The sequence below is a fragment of the Netta rufina genome (assembly GCF_964035555.1).
Source record: "Netta rufina genome assembly, chromosome: 1".
In the NCBI taxonomy this organism is placed as follows: domain Eukaryota; kingdom Metazoa; phylum Chordata; class Aves; order Anseriformes; family Anatidae; genus Netta; species Netta rufina.
Genome location: NC_140123.1, coordinates 130,735,011 through 130,762,485, shown reverse-complemented (window position 1 = coordinate 130,762,485; position 27,475 = coordinate 130,735,011). Strand labels below are relative to the sequence as shown.

At 39.3% G+C, this 27,475-nt stretch overlaps 1 protein-coding gene across 1 annotated transcript in view; it reads right to left on the bottom strand.

Annotated features, from left to right (window-relative positions):
• ST8SIA1 (ST8 alpha-N-acetyl-neuraminide alpha-2,8-sialyltransferase 1) overlaps positions 1–27,475 on the bottom strand; it is a gene marked incomplete at both ends in the record, with an annotated part of 138,587 nt that overhangs the window by 31,559 nt on the left and 79,553 nt on the right. Inside the window, 2 exons of the mRNA XM_084297325.1 lie at positions 18,998–19,090; positions 25,687–25,796. Of these exons, the coding sequence (XP_084153451.1) occupies positions 18,998–19,090; positions 25,687–25,796 (203 nt within the window). The remainder of the gene's footprint in view (positions 1–18,997; positions 19,091–25,686; positions 25,797–27,475) is intronic.

Sequence of the window (27,475 nt, the reverse complement as noted above, 5' to 3'; positions counted from 1 at the left end):
CCAGCTATTCGCTATCTCATCCACAGAGAAGGGAGATGGACAGAAACTTTCTAAAGGTTAGATTCATCCCTCACACACCCTTCCAGTTGCATAATACTACTTCACATATAAAAACAGATTGAAAAGTAGAATAAAGCATAAAATAGAAAATTGGCACAAGATTATTTAATATCCCTGCCCTGGTTGCTAAGAACAACATCCTACTGCAACAGCAAAAGTAGTATCGCTTCAGCTTTAGCCAAAGGATGTCACTTGCAGACTAACTGAGGTCACCAGAACTCTGTACACATTTATTCTAAAATCAACTCCTACTACGACAACTTTTTTGGCCTTGCAGACAACTTTTCAAACAAGTGATCTGGAGCAAAACAACCTTTCCTGACATCAGAAAGTTAGCACGTAACAGAAATCTCACTTTCTAGTTCCTGCCCTAGCCACTGCAATGATCCTTTCACACTCAACAGTAACTGTCCTTCAGGGAATTAAAAGTCTTTCTGAGTAGTGCAAAATTCAAACTGAAAACTGTGGGTCAGGGCCTAAGCTGCCCTGCCTCCATTATCTTAACAGAGACAGCAGAACCTTATGAGAGCCACCTGAAGACGATGAAACATAATTTGAAGGTTATTATGGGTGCAGGCCTTGTTCCATTTGGAGGTGGAATTAGCCCCTTGCAAAACAGTTTATTGTATAGGAGAGAATTATTTGCAACTAGTAAGCACACACGGGGGAAAATTAAATATATATATATATGTCTTTTAATATCTTACACCTACTTGACTTCAAGTAAGTAAATAACATTCACTACCGCTGATGAATTTATAATTTTTTTTTACATGGGTGTCCAGGACTGTTGCTAATGGTGGTTATTTAAGGCTTCATTTCACAGAGATGCATTTAAAAGCAAGGTTGCAAAGAGCAAAATGAGAGGGAGAGAAAACATTACTCCAGAACTGAGCTGACCTAGCAACATTCAGGAATAGGAACACTAACAAAAATAAAAGGAGGACGGTGAAGGTCTTTCTGCGCTGTGGCTGTTGTCCTTGAACAACTAACTGATGGATACTATCCAGTCTGTGGGAAAGTGGGATGCTCAGGGTCCTGCCAGTCCATGTGAGATGAAAATTGCATGGACAGTAAGTTTGCCACTTGGTGGGTGCCTCTTTATATCAGGAATAAGCATCACAGATGAGAAACAAACCCTACAATATTGTGACAATGTGTGAACAGCAATTAGCAACTCTGTAGACAGAGGCAGGTTCTCTGGCAGGTCCCATTAATCTTTTTATGCAGATTTAATACTCATAAAAGAGATCACATGAGTAGCCAGGAATATAAGCCTGATTAGCATGCCAGGTATTACAACAAGCAACTACGATTGAACATTTGGCAAAGAGCCAGGAAAATGTTGCTCGGGACTTTTACTCTGGCTGTGATTGCTTCCTCACGCTCCTGTTACCTTAGGTGAAAATAAAGGGCAATGATATTTCATCTGCCTTGCTAACTGCTCCACAACAGCTTGTAAACAGCAGCTTGACTTAAACTTATTTCAGTTACAAATAAACACCTTCTGAAGTGATGACAGAGATGAAAACTTTTATATCATGCCCCACAAACAAGCCTATTAGTTCCTGCTCTCCACCACAGTTCATGTTCAACAGTCAGAAACCCTTCCTGAAGGCCATCTCTAAACCTTGCAGCTGGCTGTCAAACATGCCTTAGTACCACCCTCACACTTTGCAGCTTTTCCAAAGGCTCCTTCCTGCCTGACACAGAGGATGAGAACAGCCTACATCGTGAGTCACTGCAAGGCTGTTTGGGACAAGGCATGAAGGGACTCGAGCCAGAAGACAACCAGTGAAGAAACTACATTTCTGAATTGCCTCACATTTCACTTGTTAGCACTATCCAGACACCTTCATGCCAATCCAAAGGCTTGTTTTTATTTCTGTTCTACCTCAAAGCAGTTTGCAGTCAGTGATCTAAGTCTGTTCTGCATTTACATTAACTTTTACTGGCCTAGACCACAGCATGATGAAAATCAGCATGACCAGGAGACATACGGCTGGACAGAGTGTGACTAAAAGTCCTGGGATATGCATCCATTTAGCGTGTCCCTGCAAAAGCCTCAGCTAGGTCAGCTGATGGGAAGATCATGTGCAGATGATGAGCTGCCCTTCTCCTGTAATGAATCATTTAAAGAGCAGTGAGCTCTACTGGTTCACACAGCTGTGCTTTGCATCCAGGAAAAGGGCTGTTATGTGTACGATGATAATTTTCTTATCAATAATCTAGCTCAGTATTACACCTTAGGTCCAGTCTGATTCAGATTTACAAGGCTACCCTCCTGACTATTCATCCTTTGTATCTTTTACAAATAATGGGAGCCTAAGAAGAAACTTGCTACTGATCCTGAGTCTGGCCTGTTTTTTAGTTGGCAAATAGATATATAACTGACTAAATTTCTATCTTCTAAGTCCCAGGTCTCACAGAATTGAATAATACACCTGCTATTAACTAATAGTTTAGTTTGTTGATGTGTAGGATTTTCTTGTGTGTTGGTGTGTTGGGTTTTTTGGTGTATGTGTGTGTTTTTGTTTTGCTTTGCTTTATAATTCACTTCCTGTCCTAAAAAATTAGGCTTAATGTTTACTCTTTTCTTGCCCTGACTATTGCTCAACCAATCTACTGTCAGAATACAAATCTAGCTACCTCCCCCAGAGCTTAGTCTGAAATAAACACAGTGGAAGGTAGGATATAAATTGTACAGAAATATCTGAACAGCAACCCTTCAGCATATCAACAGCAAGCCAAATATCTACGTGATGACCAAAGTTTAGTTTAGTGAATCTAAGAAACACTCCCTTTTACCTTTTACAGCGTAAGTACATCTTCCAGTTCCTGAACTGACCTTTGTAAAAATAATAATGAATAAATTACAAAGAACCAAGCTACATTCTGCCCTTTCATTCTGCTTGTTAAATTTTGTCTTTCACTCATTTTGGCAGTTACTCTTTCTAGTCAGTTTCGATTTATCTCCAGTCAGGATACACCAGAGCAGTGCCACTCAACTCGCTGCTCCACAGGTCGGCTTCCTCAGCTCTGTCTTTAATATCGTCATTGGGAGTGAGTGGAAGAAGCACTGTGGGTATTTCTACATGCATTAGACTAGATTTCAATTTATTTATTTTTTATATCTCTGAAAGAGTACATGACCTAAAGTATCAGTGACAAGGAGAATGCCACCTTGATATATGTTTGTATACAAAATGGAAGAGCAAGTACAAAGAAAGAACTAGTAGACAGGTGTCAGCAGAGGGGAGAAAAGGAAGGAGAATACTAAAATCTCTACACAGACGGCATGGTTATATCATGGAGCTTCTGTTCAAGTTCTAGCAGATACTGTTAGCATTCTCAGCTATGCACATCTAAGCAGACCTATCAAATGAGACACCTCAAAGGATACAGACACCTGATTTTTGAAACCAAAATATTTTATTTAAACATAGGAAAGAGGTGTTGTTGTGTTTTGTTTTTTTTTTTTGTTGTTTTGTTTTTTTGTTGTTGTTGTTGTTTTTCCCGTAAAGGTGGTCAGACGCTGGAATATGTTGCCCAGGGTGTTTGTGCATTCTCCATTCCTGGTGATACTCAAAAGCCAACTGAGCATTGTCTTGGCAGCTAGCTCCAGGTGGCCCCGCTTGAGTAGGGCATAGGACAAGATGACCTCCAAGTGTCCACTACAACCTCATTCTGTGTTGCTGTGAAACTTAATCAGGCTTAGCTGTTAAAAAAAGATTTCAACTCAATCCTGCTAAGGTGGTGGCTGTTTCAATTGCATATTTGCAGCATTTCCTTAATACTTGGGCAAGTAAATTTAGCTATGAAAATCTGCATCCATTCAGGCTCTCCAGAGAGCGAGCAGAATTTTAGGAACTACATGCTTAGACTTGGGTATGTAAAATCTACCTACAGGTTTTAGACAAATCTTTGTCTGGCAAGGTAATATTTCATTAGCAACTCTCTTGGGTAGTATATACAACCATGTGGTGTAAGTCTATATTACTCTATTACAAACTACAGTACTTCATTAGTCCTGCAAGCTGATGGAAATCAGGGGAAGTCTTCACTGTTTAGTTCAAGCACATGGCTACATTGTCCAGCTGAGCTCATCACTGCACAAGAAAAAGAAAGAAGGAAGATAGAGAATACAAGGGGAATCGTTGCCTAGTCAGGTGGCTAATGTCACATATTCTGAGCATTTTCCAACTTACACTGCAGCCTTTGTTCTTAAACACCTACTCTACTTCATCCCTATCTTTCCTACTAGTCCAAAATTAATGCAACTCCTCAGTCATGGGACTAAAAAGTAAAAGAATTTTGGATTGCATAAGAGGGAAAAAATGAGGCAAAACCAATGAAAGATTTCCTCAGGGCCTCTCACATTCTCTACACATATATTGCATACCTCCCCAAATTCTTGTCAGTGAGGGTTATTGCTAGCCTGTAAGACCGTCTTACAAGAAAAGGGCCTAAAAATTCACGATAGAAGAAGCATAAAAATTAAAGCACAACATATGGCCCATGAGCTGTTAAACTCATTTCCATTTCATTTCACTCAGAAATTAAGGAACAGGGAAGAATTGTTCTTTCAACAGACCCTCACACCCTTTGGTACTATCAACCAGTATATAAACCTGCTTTGAGCCCAAGCATAGAAGCAGTAGATGTGTTCTTATAAGGTATTTCTAGCTAAGTCAGAAAATTAAACCATAGGCTGATAAAACAGTCCTACATGTTTACAAATAAGCATGACAGCCTCTCCTGTCTTTCCTATCACTCCCCAAAATGTAGACATCTCTGTTATTTTCTCTATTTGGACAATCAAAACGAAACCAGGAGCTCCACTGAGACTAAAACTTGTTTCATCACTAGACTGTCTCCCCTGTCACTAGCAACCACAGTTTAATATCCTCTTATAATATTGCAGGGGACTTGTTGCTGCTAAACTCTTTGGTGGATGAGGCAGATTAACGGATGCCACTGTACCACACACATTACACTTTGAGTTCCTCTGCACCATCCCCACAGACCAGGGAAACCCTTAAAGGAACACTCTACAACTATGATTCACTGTTTCTTTCTGGTTACTCCAGAGACACCATGAAAAACAGAACTGTGTTTTCTCCCATGGCATGAATCCATTAAGTCCAACTTCAGGTGTAGCTGAAGCACGTCCTCTGAACCAAATCAGGCTTGCACTACCAAATCACTCATGAAGGCAAGACACAGACTGCCAGGACAGAGGCCTTACATTTGGCTTCTGTCTGGTTTGGAGCCATCCCTGCCACTGCAATGTGTTGAGGGATTTTTGAAACAGCAAAGATCCCACGGCTTGCTGTAGCTGAGCAAACCAAGCTACCAGGGCAACTATTAGAAGTTCCCATGACAGTGTTCCCATATCGCCCAATTGAGGAATTTAGAAAAACATTGTTACCAGCAGCTGGCTTCAAGGACAAGGTCTACGTGACTGCTAATCACAAGGGGGTTGATTTCTTGCAGGTGGGGTTGTTTCTTGCAGTTGTTTGCTTGAGTGCTTTTGACCAATAATCTAGTGTCAGACACTATCTGCCCCTGTTAAGTTCACTATAAAAGCTAGGCTATTTGGGTAATAAAATGGAGCATGATCTGACCATACTGGTGTCTGTTGTGCTTTTGGCTGTTCTTCCTGTAACAGCAATGCAGTCATGACTCCATTGCCTTCTGTAGGTCTGAGGTCAACTCTTGAGAGGATTACTATTGCTACACTTCCAGGGTATGGATAGAGCATAAGAGAATGAATATAAAACCTATGACTTTACCTCTCCAGCAAATAAACAAGGTGAGATCTGCAGGGAGAGGTAGTATCTTGGATCAGGTGATTCATCTTGAAAAATAGAAATAGTTCTCAGAACTGATGGGTTTTCATTTGGCATTTTTTCTTGTTTATGTTCTGTGGAAGAGCTTCTGTATGATTAAATGTTTGTCTATATTTTGACTTAATGTTCTCTCTCCCTACAGACCTTACTTCTTATGCCCCTAAACTACAACAGCTACAAAAATACTACTATTGCTTTTTAGAAGAAACTGTACATGCTCTTTGAAGGAAGCAAAAAAAGAAGCAAAACTTTTTCTGGACATGATGAATAAAGAGGAAACTACCTGTTGTACCTCTTTTGTTGAGAGAATATTGTCCATATTGCTACACCTGGAAGGTCTCCAGAGTTTTCCATGAATAAGCCATGACCTGGTCATATGCTACCAAATCCTTCAGTTCTGAGTTTATGTTTCTTCACAAATATAATTTACTCATTTAAAAAAAAAAAAAAAAGTCATCTGTCTTTTTATCTGTGCCATCTTACTTTGAAATGCTGGCTTCCACAAATACTCTACCAATTTCACATATAAACGTACACTTAATTGTTCACTCTGTCGGCCTGTGTACAAATTGTGGTGGTTTAACTTGGGTGGGTGGCCAAGCACCATGGTCTTCACCACAAGCCGCAGGGGACTTCTGCTCCGGTGCCTGGAGCACCTCTCCCCCTCCTTCTTCACTGACCTTGGTGCCTGCAAGGCTGTTCCTCACTCCTCTCACTCTCCCAGCTGCTGTGTATCACAGCATTTTTTTCCCTGTCTAAAATATTCTCACAGAGGTGCAAACAACATCACTTACTGGCTCGGCTCTGGTCAGCAGTGGGGCCCTTACCAAACATGGGGCAGATTCTAGATCCTTCTCACAGAAGCCACCCATATGGCCCGCTGCTACCAAAACCTTGCCACGTAAACCCACTACATCTCTGCAAAAAAAAGTCAGAATGTTTCTTCTGATGACCTTTTAATGTACAGTAATGAGTCTCAGTAAAGCTGTTTGATGCTTTTTCCCCACCAGAGTTTAGATTCACTTTTTGGAGTTCTCAGCAATAAGCTATTTACAGTTTTAAAGACTTCTTCTAATGAAACATAAATTATTGACACCAACTGGAAAATTTGACTTTCATACCTTACACACCGTGGCTTTGGAAACAGGTTTTAATCTCTCATTATACTTTTTTATCAGTTTTGATGTCATTTAACTTTTTCTTGCTTTCTGTGGAAGGCCTTCTGAACATCTAGATACTTCCTTCGATGTTTAATCACTTCCACTCTTTTTCCATGTAGTACACTAACCAACTAAGTCAGAGTAACTAATTCCTTCTGACCTTCATTGTTCTTCGCTCTCTTAATACAGGTAATATTTTTTTTTTCCCTATTTTCTGGGGACATGTGGAAAAACAGTACCAAAGATCTTTCCTTAGTGGTTCTGATAATGCTCTGGCTACTTACTTAGAAACTCCAGAAAGGATCTCACAATCCCTTTAATTTCTGATTTACCTAGGGATCCCTTAACCTTTTGTTCTCCATTCTCACTTTCGTTCTAAACCCTTTGTCAGGACTAAACGTTCATCTTTTCTGCATTAACTCCTTCACTATTGGGCACTAGACCTGCTGTAGCTTACCTCTTCCTCATTCTTTCAGTGTATTCAGTCAAATTCTAGTTTCATCAATGATGTCACAGTATTGTCTTGCAGGTATTGCATTACTCCCCTTTTAATAAATTTCTACCAAATTCTCAGAATTCTGCTGCTAAATTATCATTTGGAATTTTATAAATGACATTTTGAACCTTTTAATGCAATTGCTAGATTTGGTGCCCTTCAGTCCTTACACAGAGAAACCAATGGAAACAGAAAACTATAAAAGATAAAAGATTCAATGTAGCATGTAGGTGTTTTTAGAATATTGTTTCTTCCCCTCTGCTGTTAGTGCTCTGTTTCCCCTACCTCTCCAATTATTTTTAGACATTTCAAGTACATTTCCTCTAAAACAGTTTGCTTCTTGTACTTAGAGTAGCAAATCCAAGGAACAGAAATGGTAAACAATAAGCAAGTAAAATATAGTTGGTCAACATCCAGCTTTTAATATGGAGCATTAAGAAAGGGGATGAGGCTGTTTTAAGTAGCATCAACCTTCCTGGGGGGAAAAAAAAAAAAAAAAAAAAAAAAAATCTAACAGCTGTAACTCACAGGAAACTACAGAGATAAAACAAGACAAGTGTCCAAGTCAGTAAGATAAAGCGTACAGCTTTTTACTACTACATTACATGCAAGAAAGGGAAGTAACTCCCTCTTCCTTTGTCCCTTAGAACCCATAATAAATTTCATGATTTTAGAGATAGGGTAGAAGTGCTCAGCCTCCTTTTTCTAATCCTCTCTTCATCCCTTTAGATTCAACTTCTTACAGCAGTTCCTCTCCAAAGGACTGTTTGTTTATTTTTCTGGAAAGTTTTCTGATTATGCTTTCCTTTCCCTTAGAACCAATAATGAATTTCTTCATGATTTAAGAGAGAGGGTTGAAGTGCTCAGCATCAAATCTTCGTAAAATCTCAGAGATGGGACCAACTGTTAAGTATTCATCTGACCCAAAATGACAACAAAAATGTGTCATGCAGAAAGCAACAGGCATCCTTTTACAATTGACTTCAAATTTCTGACAACAGACCTTTCTCTGATGAGAAACCATGAAATGATGAGAAACCATGATGAGAAACCATGAGAAACTCATGATTCAGAGCCAGCACCGGGAATAGGCCCTGAGGGCCAAACAGACTGCGACCCCCATGTCTGCCCATCTAACAGACAGCTGACCCTCACTGAAAGCCCTATGCCATATTAACCAACTTTCCTGTGTACAAAGTGATCTGGTATTCAGTCACATCTGAAGAAAGTGTATCACTTACCTTCCAAGGATCTTCACAGCTAAACATTTATCTAAACAAATAAAAGAAAAACACTAATCTGACAGCTGTCAACTTCCCAAAATTTATACAGAAGTAAACTAAAAGCAATAAAATGCAAATACCAATTTTTACAACTGTTCTGTTCAGAAAACTAGCAGTTTCACTATAAAATAAAATAAACCCAACTCTACTTGGAGGTGTATTTTCACTAAAAATTATTCTGTTTCTAGATCATACATAAAAGGCTGCTGATGAAAAATGTTCTCTGATGCTTACAGTGACTCATTTCTAGCAATTCAACAACATCTTCTTGTAAGAAAAACAGAGAAGTTTTTAACATTCTGACTCAAGTGAATTGTCCTTTTAATCAGCTCAATTTTTGCTTATAAAAACTATTTAATGAATCACAACCTCACACTCCTAGATTTTTTAACTGCACATTCATCATAGGGCAAGCATTATAGTATAAAAAACAACAAATGTATTGATGTTTTCCAATAAATCAACTTGCTTACATTTCTTCCTTAAAGGACAGGCTATACTTCCAGGACTAAGGGTGGGCAGAAAAGGCTACCTAGACCCCAGAGCAGACAGGGAAGAAGAGAGTGCCTCATCCACACCCCCTGCGATTTTTCACCTTGGAGGGCAAGTCCAGCCAATGGATCCATGAACAAAATAACAAACCTTCCCTGACAAGGAAAAAACTGTGTCAAGTTTTTGGTTGGTGTAAAGCACTGCAGTGGGAGCTACAATCATTTATACCTCTAAAAGACTCCATATAGGATTTTCTCTCTCCTTTCACCCTTTCCTGTAGCATTTATTCTAAGTTATACTGATTTAGGTTTTCCATGCAAATTCATGTTTATTGAGAAAAAAAAAATGATTTTGGCAATAGAAAATTAAATCTTTCCAGAGTTTACAGGAAGGGAAGTATTGACTATGAAAACAACATCAAAATGTCGGGAAAAAAAAAATCAAATACTTTCATATTCATTATAGCAAGTTCTAACTGAAAATGATTGGTTGGATCTTGTCCTCCCCAGCTGAGAGTGCCAAAATAAAATCTAAGAGGAGGCTTCTATGGTACAAGCTCTTGTTGACCAACCTAGCAACTAATTTCCCTACTGCCCATCAGCCTCTGCTGGAGGCCAGCAGTGCTGGAATCTCACAAATCAGCTGAGATTTACATGAGTAAAACCCACCAGCCTCATCAGTTAGATTATCTCATTCCCAGCAATCCCCTCCACTGTTTAATGAGAAAATAGATAATTAACCCCTCTCCCTGCCTCTTTGATGCCTATACATTACCTAAAGCTTTTGGCTTGTGGCTCAGCACATTAGGATAATTCTTGCACTCCTGTGACAGTCTCTTGAATATTATATATATATATATAATATATATATATAGTCTTTCTCTGAAGTTTATGGTATCACACTGCAGCAGATACTATTAAAAGTGGAAGTTTTTTTTTTTTTTTTTTTTTTTTTTTTTTTTTTCCAGGGTGGTGGTGAGGAGGAGGGGATGTCAACCTGACAGACCACAGAAAAGTGGTTTTCTGTGTTCTCGTTATTTTTCTCTTCTAGATTGCAGGAAGTCATGTATCTTCACTTTAAAAGATACACTTGCTTTTTTTTTTTTTTTTTTCCCAATCAATATCTGAAAAAATACAAGAGTAGCAGTAGAAAAATCTGGGTTAAACCCACAGACTGCAAAGAAAGATTAGTTACTTAAACAGGGATTATTTTCTTTAAAACTTTTGAGATGCAACCTTGAATAAACTTGGGTTGCTCATACATGACATTAAATTGCTTGATACAGAAAAACATTACAAATACAAGTTATTTCACTTTCTTTGAAAAATTACTTGCATACTTATATATGATAGCAGTACTTGGGTACACTATTCCACATACAGGCTATAGGTTTAGCAGCTCTCATATCAAGTTCTTCCACAGGAGTACAAAGATGAAGAAAATCACCCTAATTAAAAGCATTTCTTGCTCAAGGACATACATTACCTCTCGCATTTCACAAACCTAATAATGGAAAATCAGACAGCTGGTTGTCTTTCTGTTTGGTACTGCTGGTAGACTTTTCAATACAGTTATCTTAAGACAGCAGGAGGTAGGGAAAAAGAAAAAGCAAGTTGTCCTGCAATGGCTTGCCAAGAAAATGAAAATGTGCGAGACAATGTGTTAATGAATATCATCACATACTGGCAAGCACTGGTGATTTTGGTAAGACAAAGATTTGCAATTAAAATGCCATTTGCAATACTGATAACTATAATTATCACCAAAATCCCAGATTAAACTAGGAGATGTACAAATACATATGTAAGATAGTGCTTTTCTATTTCTACAGTAAATATGCATTAGCAACGAAATTTGAGGAGTTTCCTATCAGAAATCCAAATGGATTATTTTAAACCTCGTGTCTTCTATTTTTGCTTTATGATAATCATTAATAAAACATTGAATTTTTTTTAAGAGAGAGCATCAAACTACGATTTCATGACATTTCACTTGTGTCTCATTTCACCCCATTATCAATTAGTCCTTTCAATTATTTTAGCATGGAACCTTTTGAAGACTAACTGAATGGAGGGTCCCCCAAATATCATCTTGCCTGCCCTTACATTTCAGGGGAAATTCTACTTGGTCAGCCAAACATATCAGACCTGCATTTAAACACAAGCTAGATGGATTTCACAGCACGCTCTGTGATGTTCTTTCTAATGTCTAGTAATCATTTCACCTGATGAAGTATTGCCTCACCTCCAGTCACCTTAGCTAGCAGCACCCCAGGAAACTGTTATAGCTCTCCTCAGTCTTTCCTATTTTCCCCTTCTCCACAACCAGATTGTTGGTTAACTTTTCCTCTCATTTCTCATTTTCCTCAAAATTTCATCCCATTGTTTCTCATCTCATCAACAGCAATTGAAACTTTTCTTTGGAGCCACTGATGTGTTTTGAGATACCTCTAGATGTAGCAATCCTTTCCTTGGGGCTCAGGTTTCAGAGATCTTCTTGCTTCTGCTTTCACTCCACTCTACAGTTGGCACTTGGTATTCGGGGTTTTACCAAACACAAAGTGCCAAATCTGAGCACAGTACGCTAGCCGAGGCATGGCTGGGCTTAAATGTACCTCTCCATGTCTTACATTTTTTTTGATAACCAAACATAGCATTTGCTATCATCTAAATAGTAGGATACTGCTTATTCATGCTCAGGCACTGACCAAAGATGACATGTTTCTTTTCTGCAGAAATGCCACCTAGCCAATAACTCACCCATTTTTTTGCTTTTTCCTTACTGAGTGGAGGCCTCTGCATTTGCTTCTTCTGGATAGCATTCTGTTTAGTTCAGAATGCTTCTCTAATTTTTCATCACAGCTTTGAATTTAAATTGCAATGCCAATTTACATGGCATGGCTGCATATTTGTATTGAGAAAATAGATGCCTTTCAGTGTGACTAATCTACTGCTATGATTTCAAAAGCTGACTTCAAAACTGTAACTGTACGTATGGGGCTTAACTCAAATTAACCAAATTATTTAGGAATGTTTGATTACACTGTAAAAGACTGTTCCATCTATGTCTTCCTACATGGGTTTGGATTTGGTGATACCTAAAAAGTATAACTTTGCAGTCAGTCTCTGCAGCTTTTTAGAGGAAAAATCATCTAAAACTCATCTGCGAGAAGCAAAAGAAAATACACAATAAATTACTGTTTTTTAAATGTGTTTTATATCTCTTTCTTACTTTAAAATAGATTATAATCCTGTCCACACTGGCAATCAAGGAGAGAGGGGGCAGAAAATAGAGCAAAAGCCATTGATTTAAATGGGGCATCTCAGAAAGTGAGAACAAACTGAGTTTTGCTCAAGGCATGGCTATAATAACATGAAATCATCCTCGTCGCAGCATGAATTGTTGTTGCAAGTCCACATTTTTCTATGTACCAGCTAATAAACCACAAAAGACAATCAGAAATTCTGGATTTTTTTCCTGGTTCTGCCTTTGGCCTGATGGCAACATTGGCAAGTCCTTTTCATCACCTCACTCAGGCTTCCTTTTCTGCTTAGCTGAGGACAAAAATAAGTGTTCCTCAGAGACAAAAACTACGGCTTCAGTTGCTAACAAATTTGAAGCTTTCAGGTGAATTTCATATTATGGAAAAGACTGATTAAAAGCCAATGAGGCTCCAAGCACCCACTTATACAGAAATGTTTGTTGTACTTTGTAGCTTGCCCATAAGAACTGTTTCCCAGAAATATTACCCCGTTGCTGTTGGCAGAGACATTCTCAGACTCCTGTAGAACATAAAAGGGCAGTTTTGTGATGTGAATGGAAACAATGATCATTAACACTTTGGAGTGCTTCTCAGTGGAATAACCTGAGCTATACTCAACAGTGGGTACCAGGAATGAAGGAAGAACCACTATGTTAATTATTTAAAATCCAGTGGTTAAATGAGTTCACAGGGAAAGAACTTCTCATCCCCTTGATTGCTAAAGAAAGAACAAGAGATGAGCAAGATGGATATCCCTTCAATACCTTTCTTTCTTTCTTTCTTTCTTTCTTTCTTTCTTTCTTTCTTTCTTTCTTTCTTTCTTTCTTTCTTTCTTTCTTTCTTTCTTTCTTTCTTTCTTTCTTTCTTTCTTTCTTTCTTTCTTTCTTTTTTTCTTTCTCCTCCTCCGTTCCTTCCTCTCTCCCTCCCTCCCTCCCTCCCTTCCTCCCTCCTTTCCTTCCTTCCTTCCTTCCTTCCTTCCTTCCTTCCTTCCTTCCTTCCTTCCTTCCTTCCTTTCTTCCTTCCTTCCTTCCTTCCTTCCTTCCTTCCTTCCTTCCTTCCTTCCTTCCTATATTGTTTTTACATGGAGACATACTCGAGAAGTTCTGATGCATCATTTTTATGAATGTGAGCAACAGGGCCATGAACAACAGGGCTTAAACTGTACATTTGTTTAATCAAAGATGAAGGAAGCTTTTATCAAATTAAATAATTGTCTCAGTTCAGTCTTTTTATTCCTAATGGCTTAAGTCAATTGGACTCAAAGCTGTCTTCAGGACTGAATCCAAGAAAGATTATTAGCTGGCTCTTAGATGCAGGGAGAACTGGAAAGCAATTTAATCCCACTCAAATTTTGTGGGAACCTAATAAACAACTGTGATATTTAACTGACATTTCAAAGCTTCCAGGCAGAATCATTATATTTGTTAGCCATTAGTCTCATTCCTTCATCTTGCTTCAGTGCAGGAAATGGAGGCAGAAAAAAATTGTCAAATATCAGAGATGAAAAAAGTGATTTAATTTACTGAAAAAAAAAATATTCACACCCAGTGAATAGAAGTTCATACCAAGCTGCCAAGAGTGATGGGTGACCCTAAAGCTAGTTCTTAAAGTTTCAGTCAGACTATTTCCATTAGCAATGTTATACAACTATTGAGAGACTCCACTATAAAGACTTAAATAAAAACATCCACATTTCAAACAGTGAAGGTCAATACCACCTCAGCTAACTCTTCAGTGTGTTCTGTATTCAAAGCAACAAGACACACTGCAGTAGCAGACATATGGATCGCCTACACCCCCTCTCTGACAGCAGACAGTGCAGGTATTTCACAGAAATGTTCATAACAAATCTAATTATGGTGACTCCAAAGCCCTGAACACATACAGATATTACCCAGTCCTCATCCAAGTGACTATTCTCAATGAAGTGAAAGGTTATCAAACAGGGACAGCACAGTGCTGCCTCAGAGCCCAGCCCTGCAGCCTCTGCACACACCAAGCTCCCACACCTGGGACCACAGCACCGAGCCAGCCACAGAGAAGCTGGAGGTACGGAAGGGCACCTTGTCTCTTCCTTTCAACAGAAGGGCTGTCTTCTCTTACAAGACCAGCAGCATTAATCCCCACTATTCTCCTACCACATACCGCTATCCATCAGGGAGGGCTGAGGCCAGCAGGAGTTAGGGAGGGTCTTCTTCAGGAAAAGGAGCAGATCTAATCACTCGTCATGCAGAGGGGGTTACAAGGGCAATGACTCCAAGTCCCCTTTCACAATCTGCTGCTCAAGCTGACAACAGCATCAGCCCACAGAGCAGCTGCATGGCTGTCTGTGCTCTCATGAGTGCAAAGTGTGCTCCTTCAAGCACCATTGATGCTTATAAAACACAAAACCCTGAAAGGACAAGGGAGAAAAGCCTCACACAATCCAATTGGTTTTTGTATTATGTCCCAAAGACAGTGTCAGTAAGTGTGTTACGTAACTCAGGGACTTCTGTTAGTTATAACAATGCTGAATTATCATAAATAATGTTACTATGTTCATTTGCCATTTGCTAATAAGATTATTACTACACAGGTCAGGAACGCACACAGCTTGTGGATAAAATACTCACCAACAGACATCAGTAGATCTGAAACTCAGTGAATGCTGGGAAAACATCTATTTAGACAGCTATATCCACATTAATGATGATATATGTCTGCATAGGTTAGACAGAGTAGGAAGGCATGGCAACTAGAAACTAGGAAGACTGCTGCAAACAGCATTTGTTTGCAGATTTAACTGAAACATTAGACAAAATGTAAGGGTATTATTAGAGGACATTTGCCAAAGATGTTGAATATGATAAGAAAGCTAGAATTTGCTTCTCTTAAATAGCCCTAAAACAGTGACTTCAGAAACATGTAATATCTACATCCTTAACAGTAACCCTTTGTATCACTTAGTCAAAATCTTCTACCACTGATCAAAGATCGCCACTATCTACATAAGCATTTTTATGTTCACGTGTGATCTTCTAACTAGTCCCACTCCACAAGGCAAGTTTTCAGAATACATAAAACCATCACTGTAAACACTGTTACTTTGTTCATTTTTTCATGCAGCCTAAAAACAGCCACATGCACATCACAGGTCTCACTACTGCACTGCCTTCTTCCTAGCAGTGGTATGCAGCCACTACTCATAGCTGACTAGGGAGGTAGGGGAATGAACTGGAAACATCAAGGAAAATCGGAAACATCAACCCATTTACAGTCCTCTATTTGATTAAGGTATGGGCAGGGGGAGAGAAGAAGAGATTGAGGGGGGAACGTTGTGGTGATCCCAGAAGTAGCTTTTCACAACATTTCAGTCCCAATTACAACCTCAATCCAGGCTTTGACAGGGAAGTAAATTTTGACTGTAAAGTGGAAACGGAAGCTTTACACAAGCTCAAAGCACTAACTGAAGGGAGATGCCTGTGACATATTTTAGATAAAAAAAGAAATTAGGGCAGTCATCATGAGTCCTCTAGTCAGCTAAGGAAATTTCTATGATAATTCTATTGTCAGTGCTCATGTATAATATGAAGCAAAGTTAGGGTAGGAAATTCCTCAGAGTTTTTAAAATCCAAGTTAGAACTGAGCACCATATTTTACAGGTAAAACTGTACTACTTGCACAGTTATATTTCCTGCTTAAAACCAAGTAGGAACTCGATCTCTATGTCTGTTATTATTATTTGCCAACTTCAAGTTTTGCAAAAGGCAGCATTTAGAAAGTATAACTAAAGTCGATGTACTCCCAGACTAAAGTTTTTACTGTCCCATCCTATGGCTCTAAGCTAGAGGTAACAGTGGTAGCTCAGATATCACTGAGCAATAATTACTGGCAACAATTTAGTTTCCTATAGGTAATCCTTTTGATTTTAAAACAACAGAGAAAACTGCCTCCACATCCCTGGTATGAAAAATTTGCCCTATCCAACATGCCTAATCATAAATTATCTAGCAATGATAAATCTTTTAAAAGCAACGAATGGTGTTGCAGGACCAATTCACTAAATCTGCCATAACACACTTGAGAGATAATTGAGATGTCAAGCCTCATCAATATCAACCTACTCAAAGTAAGGACAAGAGGACAGTGGAAGAATGATAATGAATAATACCATTATGTGAAGCTAGTTAACTTACAGCTTAGAAACAGATACATATCAGTCACCAGTCTGAAAGTCCTTGAATATCATGAAAGTCTGGACTTACAAGCAGTCTTAGTTCCTTAAAAAGCATCTTTCCATAGAAATTGATTATTTTTTGAGAGTAGTAGCCTTTCTTGTGTTTTAACTTCCAAGCTTGCACCATTTATCAAATTCTAACTTAACATGCAGAAGGCAAAATAATAAGTTTACAAGAAAGATTAGTCAAATATAATTTAAAATGAAAAAAAAAAAAAAAAGAAAAAAGAAAAAAAAAAGAAACTCTTTCTGAACAGGCAGAGGAAGTGTCAGATCTCTCAAGAGCTTCAAGCCTGAGGAGGCTTCTGCCAATTTTCAGCACTGTGGGTTTGTTCTTTATCTCATTCTCAGTAGTTGTCTATACATCTTCTTATCTAATCAATACACACACATATACATCCCACATTACTTTCTTATCGAAGGTCTTTCATCACTGTTATCATCCATTTTGAAAACTGACATTGGAAACAATCCCATTTTCTGATCTCTTTTTCTTTCCTCACTTTCACTTTCTCCATTTTCCTTCCCCATCCACTCCCCCTTTGATATCCCTCTCTCACAGAGTATTGTTTCACGTCTACTCATTCCTTCCTTTCCTCCTTGCTGGTTAACTCCACAGTCTCTCTAGTGTAGTTCCATATTTTTCCTCTAACATCAATAAAAATCTTTTTCCTTTTCATTTTCTGTTCAAAAATATTAAGTATGGTATGCTTTCCACTTTAAGCCTTGGTGAGGTGTGTGAGGGACAGAAAATGTCCATGAGTTTAATAATCCCCTGCATTGGCAACTGTAAAACCCTTTGCAAGCTCTGTACTTCCCACTGCTCTTCTTCATTTTACCCATGATGCTATTGCAAAGATAATCTTCTTTCCTCCATTTGATGCTCTGTCCGTTTCAACCCACTTTTTAAATCGACATCATTAGCTGTGTACTTTCCATAGGATTTTCAGAATCCCCATCCTCAGGGCCCACTGCCCTGAGCAGCTCCCTCTTCCTGCCTGGCACGTGGTGCCATTCTCTGCCAATTCTGCTCGTTTTGCTTTCTTCTTATCCCAACAGCCTTTCTGTGCCTTCCCCTGCTCAGACACTCCCTGCTTGAAATCAGCTCTTGAAGTTGATGACTTCTCTATTTCCCTCTTGCTCACCCTGCCTTTTCCGTTCCAAGAAAAGGCATATGTCCAAGACTGGTGTACAACCCATCTTTTCCACACACAAAAGTAAACAACGCTTCAGTTCCTGACAGAGGAAAAATACTACATTTAGATACCAACAAACATCAAATTCCAGGTCTGTTGTGTGCCTTTCTTTCTCAAACACCTGGCTTTCTAGTATTTGTTTTATTCCACTACTTTGCTTCCTTTCACAATCTCTCACCTCCCAGCACCTCCATTATACATTTCTCTTATGCCTAATCATTTCCTGCTCACTCTCGGTTTCTGCCTTTTCTCTGTGTTTTTCAGTGAGCATGGCAGGTTACTACCAGATCTCATTCCAGGTGATAAAACAAGTAACATGGCAATTAAAATTCAGCAAGGCAAAATCAGAGAGATGGCACCGACTTTTTTTTTTTTTTTCCTTGTCTCTTCCCCTCTCTCATCAGCTACTGACATTTTGAAAATTTCAACCAACTCAAATAATCAACAAAATTTTATCCCAGTCTCCTAAGAAGCACAGCTTGTATGATCACAACCTGCTGATCAGTTCTATTCTAATATTTTTTGTACCCATAAGTCAATATCAAATAACAGAGAGTAAGGACACAGAAGTAATCAGTGACTCCTTCATTAGCCTCTTCATTAACCGTGGGATGCAGCAGCCAGCTGACCCCACCAGCATACTAGTTTGGACCACCCATTAATATGTGCCCAGACTACAAGTAGCCAAAGCTCCTCTGGCATGTAGCCAGCCATGCAGTTAAAAGTAGGGAGCTGCAAGCACTGAGGGGAGTATGGTAGGAGAAGTAACTCTGCAGGAAGCCATTCTCCCTTAGTTTCCATGCTTACAGTGAAAAGATCTTGTTATATTTCACCTAACAACAACCCAATGTGCATTTCATCTTTTCCAGAACCTTTTCCACGAGAAGAACGTAACTCTGGCACACTAATATCTATAACACAGATGAAGCATTTTTCTTTTTGATTTCTCCAGTCCAGAGAAAGAATAATATGCTCCCTACCTTTTCTGAATTATACTGGGATTTGCAGTTACCAGCTGGGTTTTTGTTCCAACATCCTTGCTGTATTCGCTGGATAGTGGAGGAAGGTTGCACCTGTGCACAGAAAAACATTCAAGATTTTAACTGGCATTCAGGATTGACAGGCTTCCACTTCAGTCTTTATAAGTCTGAAAATTTGCAGTACTCAAAAACAAAAACTGCAAGCTGACAGAAAATGTGAAAGTGCTGTACAGATACTAGACCAAGCTACCAATGTTCCCTACTATACCACATCTATAAGCACAATAGGACATTTTTGTACCAGATTGTGGGGAAATGTAGAAACAAAACCTTTTGCAGAGATGATCCTATCCTATATAACTATTAATCAAAAACAAAGACAGTGACTTGGCATTTCTGACAGGTTGAAAGGTGGTGAAGGAGACTGTTATTATCTATAGCAAAAACATTTTTGACCTCTTCTCAAGTTCTGAAAAGTTTTTACTTATTTTGTTTTGTTTTCCAGTATCACACTCATGACTGTTATCACTCTGTAGCAGCACAAGCATTACATATGTCTTACAAGCATTACATATGTCTTGTAAGCAATGGGCAACTGGAATTTTTTAACTTTGTGGGGTAGTCTTCAGCATACTAGAATTTACAAAGAAAACAGAAAAAATGTAAGTGGCTATCTAATATGTGCATATCAGTCCTCTCACAGCCCTGTTCTGGTGGGAAAGGTGATAACATAAAACCATTAAGTGACTAAGCAGATCTACTATGGCAAGCAGAAAGACAAGACTCTGAAAAACAGAAGTGGAGAGAAGTTTCCAAACAATGCACAGTCCTAAATGTTTCTGAGTAAAGATCTGGGAGAAGAAGGAAGGAGCGATAGATAAAGGTGAAAATACATTCAAGCAGTATCCAAGCCTGTGCACTGCTGTAGAAATAACAGTTAGGAGAAACATACTCAACAAATTGCAACTAAAATGGTCACTAAATTGACACCAAAAATGGATGTCAAAACAGTATTTTCCATTTCAAAGTTGTCTAACTTTTTAAAATCAAGGATACAGATAATATTTTTAATGCAAAAAGGGCAAAAAAGAAACACAGATTCTCAGAGAAAAGTAGAATTTGGATTTTTTCTGTAACAAGTCTTTAGTGTTTTAGTGCTGCTGGGTTGTTTTTGAGGTGTTTCCTCCCTCTTCCCCCCGCCCCCCCCCAGAAAAAAAAACAAAAACTGTTTTGGCCTGTATTATAACCAAATTTGCCCTCGATTTTTTAAAATCAGCCACAGAATCAAGAGATCACCATGCACTTGTGCTGGTTTCCCTGCCTTAATGCAGCACAGTCCAGAGGCTGCTGCCGTGCTGGGCAGGAGCTGCCCTAGGCCTAGGGTCAGGCCGCCCAGGACTCGGTTGGGCCCGCAGCCTTGCAGGGAGCCCTTATTTCAAATTCACCATGTCTCTTCCCATTGCTACGGAGACGTAGGTTTCTTTGCTGCAGGTCATACTCCTGTGAAAGTCAACCTCATTTCTCACCATGTAAACCATTACACTTTCTCTGGCACTCCTCTTCTCCAGCAATATCTCTGTGTTCATCTTCCAGGCAGACCGGTTTGGTCACCCTCGAGTCCAGCAACAACCAGTTGCTTATTCCATTTAGTTTTTAATCTTACTAAATCAAAGGCCCGTTTCCTAAGCTAGTGAGAAGCAGGACCTGTGGAGCCATGGTTCAGTTTTTAGGGCTGTTTCTGGGTGCTACTCCAGGAACTCTGGGACAACATGTTTTATGACAAGGCAAGCCCTTGCTCCCTTAGCGGTTGCTGCCCTGTGAATATTTTCACTGGCCTCCGCAGGAGCGGCAGGATGGTTCCACACAAATGTCGTGGCAGGGAGCAGCAAAGGAGCTACTCAGGCTGCAGGCTGTACCTCCACGTGCTGTTGTTTGTGTGGTATTGGTGCCCAGTGAGGGTGCTAGTGTGTGCACACAGTATGCTTCATACAGTTTTCTTAATGCCAAACATCCCACATTCCTTAAAAACACCAGAACAGTGCATTGCATGTGTTAGAATACAGTCAAATACCAGCCATCAGAACCATATTCTTAAATTCACTTTATCAGAAAATGCCATGAAGGACAGCAAAGTCAAATGTATGTCCTCTTGCACCTAGGCCAGGGCAATCCTAAGCACAAATACAGGCTGGGAAAAGAATGGACTGAGAGCAGCCCTGAGGAAAAGGACCTGGGGGTGCTGGTTGACGAGAAGCTCAACATGATCCATTAATGTGCGCTTGCAGCTCAGAAAGCCAACCATGTCCTGGACTGCATCAAAGGCAGCACAGCCAGAAGGGCAAGGGAGGTGAGTCTCCCCCTCTGCTCTGCTCTTGTGATACCCTACTGGGAGCACTGAGTTCAGCTCTGGGGCTCTCAATATAAAAAGGATACAGACCCGTTTTCTGAGTGAGTCCAGAAGAGGGCCACAAATTTGATCAAAGGGCTGGAGCACCTCTCCTGTGACAACAGGCTGAGGGAGTTAGGGTTGTTCAGCCTGGAGAAGAGAAGGCTCCATGGAGACTTTAAGGAAGCCTTGCAGTACCTAAAGGGGGCCTACAGGAAAGCTGGGGAGAGACTTTTTACAAACGAGTATAGTGATAGGACAAGAAGTAATGGCTTCAAACTAAATGACAGTAGGTTTAGATTAGATATAATGTAGAAGTTCTTTACTCAGAGAGTGATGAGGCACTGGAACGGGTTGCCCAGAGAAGCTGTGGATGCTCCATCCTTGGAGGTGTTCAAGGCCAGGCTGGATGGGGCTTTGAGTAACCTGGTCTAGTGGGAGGTGTCCCTGCCCAAGGCAGGGGATTGGAACTGGATGATGTTTAAGGTCTCTTCCAACCCAAATCATTCTATGATTCTATGTATATGTAACAGACTAATTCAACCATGTTCATCATGAAAAATAAAATTTCCAGGAAAGCTTTGCTCCTTTTCATGACCGTATTTGTTAAGATGTGCATGAGGCATCACAATCAAAAAGCTGGGGAACAGCTTCTCATTTGATCTACCACAATTTAAGAGAAGCTAGAAAACTTAAAATGAAGCCAGAAAAAAGAGTGATAAAACTTTAGAATTTGAGAAAGGTTTACATAATAATAATAAATAATAATAATTAAAAAAAAAAAAAAAGATATCAATTTGTTGTTTTCTATACCTGCACTGAGTAGGATACAAATCAATCAGCATAATACTATCTGCAGAGGTTGTGTGTAGGAACCCTCTCAGTAGCAGTTTTCAATGGCAGGTCAAACAAATATTTGTGAAGCAAGATCTTGCCTCAGAGGAAAGGGATGGAATAGATGACCTCTGTCAGGCTACAATTTAATGGTCTCTGATTTGAATAAACACAAACTTTTAGGGCAAGCTTTAAAGAAGCTTTTGATTTTTGATTGAAGTTTATTTAAAAGCACTGTAAAGGACTGAGATCTGCCTCTAGTTTTATCATCTTCACATATGAATAAAGAAATTTATTTCACAAACCAGTCCCAGATGCATTACTTAAACACATCTAACTCCTTTTAGCAGTAAATCTCTTTCCCAGCTTATTCTGCATGAAATACTAAGAAGTAGCCCAAGTATCTAGCTGAAAACTCATCACAAATTCAGTTGATCAACAGAAACTTCTTGGCCTTTTCTTTAACACGTCAGCAGCATGCTGAGCCCTGCGCAGTTGAGGAATGCATCAAGTAGAAGATTCATCCTAAGAAACACACCTTTTTAATTATCTTACTCTTGCTCCTGGTACTAAGGAGTAAGTACATGAGTGTGCATGTACATGTACATGAAAGAAGGAAGTACCAGGACAGTGTCTGAGGCCAGCATTTTTGACATGAGCATAAATGAAAGAGGAGAACATACTGGTCTTTTGTATCTCCTTGCTTAGACACAGATTTTTTGGGGGGAAAAAATATATCAACAAGCACAGCTGTCCATGTGTGCCTTTTTGACATCTAAGAACTTCCAGCTCACTAGGTAGCAACACCTTCAGGAGTGAAATGAGAGGGATCCTTCAAACTTCACAGGGCAGAAATGCCTCTTCTGGGTTTGGCCCAGAGAAAAGTCCATCTCCTACAGGTGCAGAGAATCCAGGCAGCCTAGCGGGGAAACGCCATGTGCATTTGTTAGATGCTATGTGGTTATCTAGCTTTTTGTATATTGTGTATTCACATATTACTAAACACTAGGGACTAATATGAATTTAATACACAATTTCAAATATTCATTTTTATTCTTTTGTGGCACCTTGGCCATTATCAAGACAATAAATACCTACAGCAACTGAACACAATGTTTCTCTGGACTTGTCTACAAACCCCAAAAGTTGTACCATATTTAATATCCCCAGTTCCACCAGGGCTGGTATGGCTAGATGGCACATCACGTTGTAATGAAAAGATAACAGTTTGGCCTCCCCAAACCATGACAGCCACTAGTCAGTGGCTTCTAGTTTTGGAACAAATTCACCAACAACAGCTTGGAGAACTCCCCCCAAGTTCCCTGGAATGAAACCCTCTTTCTGGCAGATGTACAAACCACAGCAGAGACAAAAGACAGCTGAGGGACAGGAAGAATCATTAGACACAGAAATATTTCTTCACGATCTAATGCCAAGAAAACATGTCTCTTCTGTCAAAATAGAGACAAAAACATTGTTTATAGTTCAGTACCCAACACTTCTCTTAAAATACAGGCTGGCATGAAGAGAGAGGGCAAATCAAAAAAAACCTTCCTGAAAATAAGGATTACAAACTTGAAAAACAGCCAGGTATCTCAAGAAAAGCCTATGATAACCACACTAACTAAACATGTAGACCGTATGTCATGTACCTTTTTTATTGCAGATGCAGTGTGCTGTGCCTTAGGGCCTGAAAACTACTGCTTTTTTAGTCTCTATGTCGGCACAACTGTGCTTGTAGAAGATGCTCAGCAACGAGATGCAGTTTAAACTCATTAATTAGCCCTAGTGATTACAATTTATCAAAGAAGATGGCTGCAATTGTATTTCCATAAGCTCTGTCATAAGTGAAATCAAAAACAATATGAATAGAACAATGGCAAAACCTAGCATAATTATTTCACACTGTAGAAATACTTAAAAGACATCAAACAAATTTCTTATGAAAAAATGTAAGATATTACACAAGTTGTTGTGTTCTTTCTCTCTCAGCTCTCAGATTATAGAAATCAGATATAGAAAAGATCTGCTAAATCCTATCTTCCACATGCTACAAAAATACTTTTTCCCAGTGGTATATTAGCTTCTACCCAAAAGAACTGAAACCTTTTCCATAAACATGATTGCGTATCACTAATATAAAACAGCCTGCCAGCAGTTACTGGAATTTTCGCAGGATTTTCCCTACCACTTCTTTACAATTCAAAATAAGTTTGGTACAGATAATGGCTAGTCTACCCTCCCTGGAGAGAAAAAAAAAAAAAAAAATCATTTTTCTGATCAAGTGATAAGAGCTGTTTAAAAAAAAAAAAAGTTTCTATTGTCTTTGTAACTGATTCCTCCTATGGTATTTCAACTTCCCATTGCATCTACATAAAATTACCATGGCATACCCAACAGTTTCTTGTATTTAGTCTCTGGAACACCCAAGGTGTTTTGCAGTAACAGCAATCAGCACAGTCTTTCCCCCTGTGCCTTACATATTCTCTTCTGTGAAGGTTCTAAATATACATTTTCTTTGTCTTTAGTTTGTTGTATTTCTTTGTTTAACATTGAAAGTATTTTTGTTCCTTGAGATCCAAACCAGAAATTACATTAGTACTGTTTAGTTTACAGCAAATTTGTATGAGTTTGTAGTAAGCTATCAGGATTTAACAAGGAGACTTGCTAAAGTGGGAGGTCATTATGTATGTACCTCAAAACCCAAAGAAACTACATCTCTCATCTCTTTGGAAGCAGTACTCCAGTTTCTCCCTCACAATATTTTTCTTGTTCATGTTTAACAAAGAGAAGCTAATTTCTGTCTTTCTTCCTTAGAGAATGCAGATCTAGAAAGTGCCAAATTCAGTCAAGAAGGCTGTAGCTGATTCAGCATTACTCCTGACAGATTCTGATAACTTCACAAAGGCCAGAGTGAAAGGATATGTGGAGAACTTAAAAACAAAATGGCATCAAGGAAAAGAGGTTTGGCCTTTTGTCAGCCAGTCAGCCAGAAATTAATCTGGAGGGAGGAAAAACATGGAAACGTTTTAGCTTGTTCTATCTTTTTTCTTAAGCCTTGCCCTATGAATCAGTATCTACTCATCATTAATTCAGTGGGTTTCATATGATGGCATTTAGAGTTGTGGAGGATGAAGCACAGTACAGGATGAGACCCTGTCTATTATGGCATAATTAAAAAGAAAAGCAGCTCTTAAGTCCCTGTCTATGACATTGTAGAGGCCGTCACAACCTCAATGCATCCATCTGCACACTACCCCCACAGTACACATGTATCTGCAGAAGCCAGCCAAAACTCTCTATTGCCTCTCCTCACTCCCCAATCACTTGTGTAAAGCATCCTGCAAAGGGAAGAAAGAAAGTACCCAAGGCAAATTATAACTGATTAATCACAACTGAATAGCTTTGAAAAGTCAGAGATTGAGCGGGGGGAAGGGGAGACAATTTGTCATTGAGGTTTCTGTCTTACCGCATGACAAAATCTGCTTGATCTATTTGTTTGCCGCAGCTGCTCTTTTTGAGAATCCCACCGTTTCCCACCACAGAGCATTTCTTCAGTGGCAGCTGGAAGGGTGTAGCCTAGCAACACAAAACAAGGACCAGTTTTACTGAGTAGAATACATACATCTTTGTAGCAGCCACTCCTGGAGAACCCAGGGAGCTGGCAGGGCTCAAAATGAAGAAAGAAAAGGCAGAATTAGGAGCTAGGAAAAAAGTCCTGAAATTAGGTGGTAAATAGACACAGGATAGTTCTTATCCCCACTCCCCAAACCAGAATGCAACAAACATATGACACAAAGGATTGTAACATTTCTGCATAAGCAAAACTGCATAGTTTTAAAGTCATGATGCACGTAATGACAACGACGGCAGTCCAAATATGTCTTCTAGCCAAGCTGCAAAGACACATGGGGAAAAATATTACCAGGGAAAAAACAACATGAAAGTGACATTCCGGAGCTCATACACAAAAGACAGCTCTGGAGAATAAAGGAAGGAAGGAGGAACAACATGATTACAGGAGGGCACTGGGCCTCAGGAGTCGCCTGGTATCCCTCCATCATTCTGTCACTGGGACTGGTCACTCTGAAGCATTAGGCAAATATATTTAGAGCTTTGACAGCAGCATCTTAAACATAGCATAAATTAAAATTAGAAAGGAATCATTTTAACTAAGGAGCTCTTGTAGCAGGTTAGACGGGCATTAAATTGCAAGGTCAAGTTGTGCTATCTTATGCATCAAATACAGTGATAAATGAGATTTGTATATCCTTCATTTCAGAGGATCTTCACCTTTAGTCATTCACCTTTAGTGGGGTTGGGACAGTCATTTAAACAGCACACAGTACATCAGTGCAGCCCAGTAAATACATCACAGTGCAGCCCAGCAAATACTTTTTTTTTTTTTAAAGGGGGGGGGAACAGTATGGGAATTTAAAGTAGCATGATATAGTTATAAGAATGGCATTTGTCCACAATACAACAGTTAATATTCTCCTCATGCAAAATATTGTGCAGGGATTTTTTATTTATCAAACCTGTCAAAACCTGACTTTGCAGCACAGACAGAAGTTACTGCCTGGGTCTCTGAGAATGCAAATGCCACAGTGACAGGATGCAGCACAGCAAAACAATTATTCTGTCCTGGAGGACAAGCTGGAACGGTAGCAGTACTTATTGTCACTTAAATGTACAGAGCAACATCTAACACTGCATAATGTATTCACCAAGCATTGTAACAGTGTACATGGTCTAGAAAACAGACCCAGCATTACAGCACAAACTGTATTTGTTAGGACTTTTTCTACTGTCATTTATTTTCTTTCTTAGATGTATTTGTTTCATCATCTTTTCTCAGCAAATTAGATTCCTTTCAGCTAGTATGAAGCTACAACCTGCTTTCTAACAAAATAAATCTAAGCGTTCTGCATATCCTAATTCTGGTTTAACATATGCTACAACAGAAAAATCAATTGTAGTTTCCTGAGGCCCAGTCACTGTTGAGAACCCAGGGATAGCACAGCAGAGCAATACTCAGTATGCAGCTGCATTCTGACCCCACATCTGTCTTACCAAGAACATTTTTGAATTTACCCAGTAAGCGAACACGGAGTGTATGCTGAAATTCAAAGGACTTCTCATTGCTGAGGTGACCCTGACCAAATGAGCGCTCATATGCTGTGTTGGGGGTTAAGTTTTTATACATAACAGTACCTTTCTTATTCAAGGTATGTCAGAGCTCTTTCCAAGACAGCTAA